The following is a 7,663-nucleotide window of genomic DNA, read 5'->3' on the forward strand; positions in this document are numbered from 1 at the left end:
TTTGTGAGAGAAAAACATTTCTTCTAGGGTTTCTTGGTTTTTGAAAAAAATTCTCAACTAAACCCAGGGAAAAAAGAAATTTCTTTATTTAAAACTGCATTGTTTCTTTTTTTGTGAAACTACAAGTTTGCAAGTGAGGAGAGAACTGCCCCTGGCCCTGCCTCCCAACCCCACCCACCACATTCCCAACTGTCCCCCACTCCTGCCCGGTCTTTGAGAGGAGAGAATCCCCACTCTGACAGTCTCGAAAAATCCTGAGGGTGTCTGAGGGGTCAGATGGGTCAGGGCCGAGGATGGGACAGTGTTTTTACCTTTCCCCTGCATCTGGCTTTTTCCAACCTCCCTCCTCTACCCACCTCGATTTTGGAGAAAAAACTTAAAAATGCCTCATTTCTGGGGAAACTGAAGGAGATACATATATAATAGGCACCCAACCCATATTTAACATATTTGGCAAGAATCCCCTCCCTATTCTCCAATCTGCAAATACTAGTTAAAAAGAAAAGAAAGACATGTCACACCGGGAAGGTGGTATCTTCAATTTCCTCAGTTACTGAGTCCAGCCCTGCCCAAAGGTTGTGGGAAGAGGGGCTAGGCGGCCAGCAGGGTGAGCCCCTCGCCACCTGTGTGCTGAGTGCCGCAGAAACTTGCTGGCACAAGCAAGTGACTCGGAAGTGATCAGAGGGAAGGGCTTGTTGTCCTATAAAGTCACCTCCCGGGGGTCAGGCCTGAGCTTCTTTACCAGTTCTGTTGGTTTCCCTTTCTCTTCCCAGAACCCCTTTGGCTATCACCTCTAATATGGGAAAGCAAGAAAAAAAAATCAGCATATTTATTTTAAAAAACCTACTTCCCCAAACTAAATTAAAAATTAAGAACCAAAAAAAAAAGCAAAAAATACAGATGGATCCCAGGGTTTCTTTTTTCTTTAAAAAAAGAAAAAAAAGTTCAACCTCAAAGTCCAGTCAACAGTTCCCTAAAGTAGCAGACACTCCCTCCGAGGTAGTTATCTGAGTCAGACACTCTCGTCCACCGAGCGATTCTATTGGTTTAAAATGAGCTGCGTATGAGGTAATAAAGCCGTCTGGAGGGGCAGGGTGGGTGCACAGGGGCGGCTGTGTCCTCCGTCCAGAAGTCAAGTCCCCATGTTTGGCATCTCTGGGTCGGGCAGGGCTGACGTCTCCAGATTCCAGAGCAGTGTGAGTGGGGTGGGCGGGGAGAGAACAGCAGAGCTGCGTGTAGGTGTGAGAGGAAGGGGAGAGAAGGGTGGGGGGAGGGGGAGACAGAGCCCACGCCCCTCTGAGGCCCGTCCTCCCTGACGTCGCCAGTGCCCAGCAGTGACGGTCCAGCTGGGGAGGGGACCAGGCCGCCCCATCCGCCCTTCTGTCTTGTGCTTCTCCTGTGTGGGGCTTGTCCTCTGGATGCCTGCGTCCTCGTCATGAGTTGCCTGTGACAGCCCCCACCCCTGTGACCCTGAGGGGAGAGATCAGTTGGAGGTGTCGGAGTGAACACTTCCTGGTCCCTCTGTCGGGGATGTCACTGAGGACGGGGTCACAGCCTCCTGCCAGCCGCCATTTGCCTGGAAAGAAGGGGGAGCAGTAGGAGTAGGCCCTGCTGGGAACCCCAGTGTGGAGCCCCTGTCGGTGACAGCCAGAGACAGGCTCCCAGGGCCCACTCACCCTCATTTCCCGAGGGCTGTACATCTGGCCTCCGCCGAGGTTATCCCCGTAGCCGCCTGGCCCCATGGAGTGTCGGAGTGATTCTACCTGCGGGCAGCAGAGAACGGTGTGACAGGGAGCCACCCTTTCGGTCCCTGTCCTGCATCTTAAAGGGGGAAAGTTTGGGACAGGCGTGTTTCTGACAGGATCTGACCTGGGAAGCAGAATAGGAATCTCCATTGAGCCCAGGCATCCCCAGAAACATGTCTCCGGATCCTGAGAGATTGAAAGAGCCGCCAGAGCCTGAGGGGAGGAGAGAAGGAATTGGAGTATAATGGAGACAGTGATGGCAGACAGGAGAGGAACACCACTCTGGGGCTCCAGAAGGCCCGTAAGCTAGTTCTGTGGGATGTATGTGCTGCTACACACAAGTCATCCACAAAACATTCCAACGGTCAGCAAAAGCAGGCTGTTCCGGAGCCTCCTCTCGACACCCACTGGAGGAGGGGCAGCCGCAGCTTCACTGGAGTGGCCTCTGTCCCCCGACGGCACCACCCTATCTCAGCTCGGTCTTTCTCCCACCCAGAAGTCCTCCCTCTGCTATGATCCTGCCTAGACAGGAAGTGGGAACAAAAGCAGGAAGTGTGCAAAGCAGCCGGGGTGGCAGTGGGCTCCACCTGCAGAGGAGGGGGGTGTCGGGGAGCTCGTGCGGCTGTGGCCCCCCTGGGTGACTGACACGGCGGTCTTGACAGCATAGATGTTCGCCTCCTCTTGGAACTTTCCAATGTTCTTCTTATAGCGAATCCGCTTGTTCCCAAACCAGTTGGAGACCTTTGGGGTGTTGGGCAGAGGGTCAGGTGGAAACGTTTCCCGGGGGGAAGCCTGAGGCCCCAAGCTCCTTCCCGAGCCCCACAGCACCTGGGATACAGTTATGCCGCACTTCTTGGCAAGCTCCTCCTTGGCCTCCTCACTGGGATACGGGTTACTCAGATGGGAGTAGAAGTACTCGTTCAGGACCTCGGTGGCCTGTTTGCTGAAGTTGCGGCGTTTTCGTCTACAGAGGTGGGAGGGGGCGAGGGGCAGTTGGTGTCCTGGCAGGGTTGCCCTGCGGCACAACTCCAGGGGGCTCCACTGTCACAGAGTTCTGTGTTGTGTAGCACAGAGAGGAAGGGGAGGGTGCCCAGGGCTGGCGCCCAGCCCGGTCCCTGAGCCCCACCTGGCATCCAGGAAGCGGGATCGCAGGATCATGACAGCCTCGCAGGTGCTCTGCTTGAGCTGCATCTGGATGGCGCTGAACTTCCGATGGATGATGCTCACCATGCGCTCCATCTCCTTGGGCGCCACGGGCCGCGTGCGGCTCTGCTCCCGCAGCAGGTTCATGACGTGGGTTGTGAACTCGTTGCAGGCCTGGAGCAGGGACACGGGGCGAGGAGGAGCCTTGTGGCCCTGTAGCCCTGTGGCCCTGGGACTCTCTCTCCAGCGAGCGTCCCGCTCCGCCCAGCCCGGTCTCACCTGCTCATACTTCTCCAGCTCCGAGTGGTAGATGTGGCGGATCTGGGCCAGCTTGCTGCGGTAGTCCGAGTGTTCGATGGAGTTGTCCGGGGACACGCCGCCCCCTGAGGCTGCGGCGGCTGCAGCAGCTGCGGCCGAGCCGCCCCCCTTCTCAGGCCCAGCCACACCCTCCGCCAGAAGCATGTTGTCCAGGCGCATCAGCTGGGGGTCCACTGGCTCCTCCTCTTGGGAGCTTCGAATGCTGAGGCCTAGCGCGCAGGCAAAGCGGCTCAGAGGGGACCCGGACCTCCCGAAGACCCAGGTTTCCAGCCTTGGGCCTGGCCCAGTCCTCTTAGCAACCCCCCGCCCCCCGCCCCAAAGGTCCCCACCTTCCTCAGGGCCCCAAGTTGTCAAACTCAGCCTCGTGGTGAACACGGTTCTGTCCCCATGGCCGAGGGGCCCACATACCAGTTTTCTCCTTGATTTCACACAGGACGCTAAACAGAGCAGGCTTCATTCGGTGGCAGTTTAGGGCATGTTTCCTTGGGAGGAATGGGAATGGGGAAAGCGAAGTTGAGATAGGGAAACGAGGGAGCACGAGGGTACAGGGTGAGTGTGCGTGAATCTGTGGAGGAGAAAGCAGGGGCTGGGGGAGCTCCCCGGGAAGCGATCGGCCTCAGGACAGAGGGTGCAGGCTGGAGGCACTGCCCACTGGGCTGGGGGCTCTGGGAGGGGCCTGGAAAGCTGTGGAAGGGTTTGGGAGTGACAGAAGAAATGAGGGTGACCAGGGAGAGTCCAGGAGAGAGAGGGAGAGAGAGAGGGAGGCTGAGGTGGAGGAGTGGCGAGGCCGGGGTGCAGGGAGAGGGAGCAGGGCACAGTGGGCAGGGAGGGGGGGCAGGGGGGCTTCCTGGAGCAGCGGCCGAGGACAGAAGTGTCGGGAGCTCCGGGAGGGCCCTGGGCGCCCCAGGTCTGGAAAGAACGGGGCGGGCTGCGTGCAGAGTGAGGGGAGAAGACTAGGGCCCCAGAACAGTTTCCAGTCTGGAGCCAGGGGCCGCTGCAGGACGGTGTGGGAGTCAGCGAGAGGTTGGGAGGGGAGCGGGACCACCTAGTGCGGGGTGCAGGGCCTAGGGACGGAGGGGGTCCGAGAGGAATTGGTCCGCTAGGGGGTCCCGGGACCAGGGGAGAAGGGAGCCGAGGGCCCTGGAGCTGGGGGCGCCCGGAGGACTCGCTTGTGGCGGGCCCGTGCGGGGCCGGGTGGGGGCACTCACTTGGCCTGGGCCTCGTCCAGGCTCTGGTCGGTGATGGTCATTATCTGCTGCAGAATGTCCCCGATGTCCTGCTTCCCTCGGCCTCCCGGGACCCCCCCGCTGCCCCCACCGGGGTCTCCGCCGCCGGGAGGCTCGCCAGGGCCCCCAGGCTCCCCACCCACCAAGCCCAGGCCCCCGCGGCCCCCGCCGGGAGGGGGCGGCCCCAGAAGCCGCTCGTCCATGGCTGGGGGGGGGCCCTGAGGCCCCCTCCCTGCTCCGCCCCTCCCCCGCCGGGTTACTCCCCCCAAACTCGCCGGGCCGCTGCTCCCTCCGCCCCAGCCCCGCCCGTCTGCCCCCCTCGCGGCCCCCCCGGGGTCCGCCCCGGCACTGAAGGGAGACCTGGGGTACCGGCTGGGCCCCCCACAGGAGACCCCGGCCCCCGGCGGCGGAGAAAATGGAGCCGGAGAGAGAGGAGGCCCAAGCGGGGGTGTGTGTGAGCGAGAGGGAGGAGGGAGGAGGGAGCGGGGGAGGGAGCGGGGGGAGGGGATGGGGAGGAAGGGGAGGGGCGAAGGGCGGGAGGAGCAGGCCGGCCGGGGGCGGGGCCGGGGGCGGGGCCGGGCGGCCGCGCAGCCACTGCCCCGCCGCGTGGGGGAGGGGAGGGGAGGGGCGCCGCCCGGGCCGGAGGAGCCACCGGCCGCCGCCCGGGTTGTATATCCGGTCTCGGTGCCGCGGACCCTGGCCGCTGGGACGCCTGGGTTCACACACAGCACAGTTCATATTTCTTGTTCTAATGACTCCCCTCCCAGTTCTACTTAATTAAAGCTAGGAGAGGGGGGCTGGGGAAGATAATTAGGGAGGTCTCCAGCCGCTGCTTAATGAGCCAGTAATTAACCAGCCGGGGAGGGGAGCTGGCCTCTGGCCAGCCTGGGGAAGCCCGGCCTCCAGCCTCACCTTCCTGCCCGCCCCGCAGCACCCCCAGACACCAGCAGTCCTCAGGCCGGAGAGTAATCACATTTATTCGTGCAACCCAGACTTCGTTCAGACGGGCTCGGAGCAGCAGTGGGAGGCAGGCAGGGTGAGCAGCCGCCAGGCCCTCGGCCGGATGCGGGGCGCCGGAGGCCTGATGTCCGTGGTGCGCGGCCTCCCTTCTCACTGGGAAGGAGCGTAGCGCTGCCTCATAGGTCGTAGCCTCCCTCGGGAGATCTGCCTGCGTTTCTCGCGATCCTGAGCGCTCAATCACACCCTGCCTCCAAGCTTGACACCGGGAGGTCAGACTCCCAGCCTTTCGCGGAGCTCCCTTGCCGGGTCTCTGCGGACTCTTGCTCTGGCACACGAGCGAGCAAGCGAGCGGAGGGAGTTCAGTGACCTTCCTACCTGCCTGTTCCCAGGGTGTGAGGACTTTCTGCCACCCTCCCCCACCCCCCCCAGCCCCAGGAATGTGCCGAGGCCCACGAAGCTTCCGATTTCTTCTGCGGTTTCAGTGTCCGTCCCTGGTACCCCTGCCAAGCAGGGTGAAGGGCGAGCAGTGGACGGCCTGGCTTTGAGCCCCGGGAGGGAGGAGGGGCCGGCTGGGGGCTGAGTCTCAGCAGGTGTGTGTGGGGGGGCGGGATCTTTGCTCCTCCATTCGCCCCCCACCCTGAACTCTCAGCAGCAACTCCAGGAGCTCCTGGCCTCCTGGGGGTAGGGGAGGCTCTGATCTCTGGGCTTCCATCCGCTGGCACTGAGGAATGGAGGGAGAGGAGAGCATTGGTAAGCTCTGCGAGGAGGAGCCCTTGGGACAGGAGCCAGGTTGGTGCGGGGGCAGGCAGGACACCTCGAGGTGGGGATGGGACTGGGGTGGTGTTGGGCCAGAGGCCCAGGCCCCAAGAGGTCAGGAGGCCTGGGCCTTGCCCCTGGGTCTCACCTGGTGACTGAGGATGGTGCTGTAGAGCTGTTCTCTTTCCTCCAGGGGCCGGGCCGGGGCTGTAGCTGGGCTTGGGGGGTTCTGGGGAGCGTGGAAGGTGGCTCTCTGCTCCTCTAGGCGACGAGACTGGGCCTCGGCTACCAGGTCCAGGAGGAGCTCAGTCTGCAGGGACAGCAGGGAGGCCGAGCGGGGCCCCAGGGCTGGGGAGAGGAGGAAGGAGGGCTCACACCTGGAGAAGCTGGCAGACAGAGCTGTGAGGTGGTGGTTTGAGGGGTTAGGGCCTTACGGTGGGGAGCCTGGAGCAGGTGGGGAGAGGTCCCGCAGGTGGAGCAGCCCCGATGGTGGGGTGAGGATGTGGGCACCCGGACCAGGGCTCCCTAAGGGGCAGAGGTACCTGTGCGGCCGGTCCCTGGAGGAGGAGGGGACGGCGGAGCTGATCTCCAAGGCCGAGTGGTAGAGCTCAGAGGGGGCCAGCTCTGCTCATCCTGAGGGCGTCCCTGATACCGAGAAGTCAGTTCCAGTCAGGCAGGGGTGGGGTGGGCGGACGGCTAGGCCGGTGCCCCATTTCCTCTGTTTCTGGGCTTGCCTTAGTGTGCCCAAGCCCTTCCGAGTCCCCTGTGTCTACTGTCACTAGGTCTGCACCCTGAAGCCCCACAAGTCCCTTCTCTAACCCCAACCCTCCCCACCCGGTACCCAGCTCACCTGCTCACCAGCCTCTTCCTGGGGTCTCTCCGTCTCCATCCCCCGGTGGGGAGAAACTGGTGGGGGAGGGCGGGAACCCTGGGTTCCTGAGGGGAGTGGGGCTGGAAGGGGTGGGGGTGAGCTTGGGGGCCTGGATGCCTGGGTACTGAGCAGGAAGCTGGGTTCCTGGTCAGCCCCCCCAAGAGCCCCGCCCATCTCTGTCAACTTCCTCCATTCTCTTTTCCCACCCAAACAGTTTGTTTGACCTTTCTTGCCCCAGGGGAGCACAGAGACTGGGAGAAACTCCAGCTGCAGGAGTGGAGAGGGCTCCTGGTGGAAAAAGACTCCAGCCTTCTCATCTATGGATTCCCAGTACCCCCAATCCCCACCTCTGCTCTCTCCACCCCTGCCTCCCCTTCAGCTCTGTCAACACAGGAACTAGCTTTGCACAGGAAGTGGTTTCACTCTTTAGGATCCTCCTCCCCCAAACCAGGTCCCTTCCTTCCCTAAGATAGACCCTGCTGGAGGATTTGGCTTCCTTCTGACTTACTGGGCCTGGGAGGGGCATGGGTCCAGGGGAAGCAGAGAGCTCAGGAGGTAGCACTTTCAAATGCACACATAGCCTACCACTGGATCCAGCACAGAGCAAGTGTTCACAGACTACGCGTTGGATATCCCTGTCCTCT

General features: G+C 61.9%; 2 protein-coding genes across 5 annotated transcripts; both read right to left on the reverse strand.

Annotated features, from left to right (window-relative positions):
- Positions 1–63: 63 nt before the first annotated feature.
- On the reverse strand, positions 64–4,910 carry Pbx2 (PBX homeobox 2). 3 transcript variants are annotated; one of them, XM_004846874.4, is made up of 9 exons: positions 4,415–4,700; positions 3,615–3,688; positions 3,168–3,415; positions 2,872–3,062; positions 2,574–2,709; positions 2,333–2,486; positions 1,870–1,958; positions 1,677–1,763; positions 64–1,576 (listed from the first exon to the last, which is right to left on the reverse strand). In XM_004846874.4, exons 1-9 carry the CDS (start codon positions 4,633–4,635, stop codon positions 1,484–1,486), a joined length of 1,293 nt encoding a protein of 430 aa, XP_004846931.1. In that variant the 5' UTR covers positions 4,636–4,700; the 3' UTR covers positions 64–1,483. The 3 variants fall into 3 exon arrangements, with proteins under 3 accessions (XP_004846931.1, XP_087066480.1, XP_087066481.1); XM_087210354.1 differs by having other exon boundaries at positions 1,677–1,759; positions 2,333–2,709; positions 4,415–4,910; XM_087210355.1 differs by having other exon boundaries at positions 2,333–2,709; positions 4,415–4,777.
- Positions 4,911–5,390: 480 nt separating this feature from the next.
- Gpsm3 (G protein signaling modulator 3) lies at positions 5,391–7,572 on the reverse strand. Of its 2 annotated transcripts, none has more exons than XM_004846876.4 (4): positions 6,999–7,572; positions 6,691–6,793; positions 6,297–6,496; positions 5,391–6,113 (listed from the first exon to the last, which is right to left on the reverse strand). In XM_004846876.4, exons 1-4 carry the CDS (start codon positions 7,191–7,193, stop codon positions 5,976–5,978), a joined length of 636 nt encoding a protein of 211 aa, XP_004846933.1. In that variant the 5' UTR covers positions 7,194–7,572; the 3' UTR covers positions 5,391–5,975. The 2 variants fall into 2 exon arrangements, with proteins under 2 accessions (XP_004846933.1, XP_021115723.1); XM_021260064.2 differs by having other exon boundaries at positions 6,297–6,547.
- Between the last annotated feature and the right edge of the window lie 91 nt (positions 7,573–7,663).

Source organism: Heterocephalus glaber, unplaced genomic scaffold, assembly GCF_053883595.1.
Source record: "Heterocephalus glaber isolate CG9 unplaced genomic scaffold, H.glaber_assembly_v1.0 deba00001141, whole genome shotgun sequence".
NCBI classification, from domain to species: Eukaryota; Metazoa; Chordata; class Mammalia; order Rodentia; family Bathyergidae; genus Heterocephalus; species Heterocephalus glaber.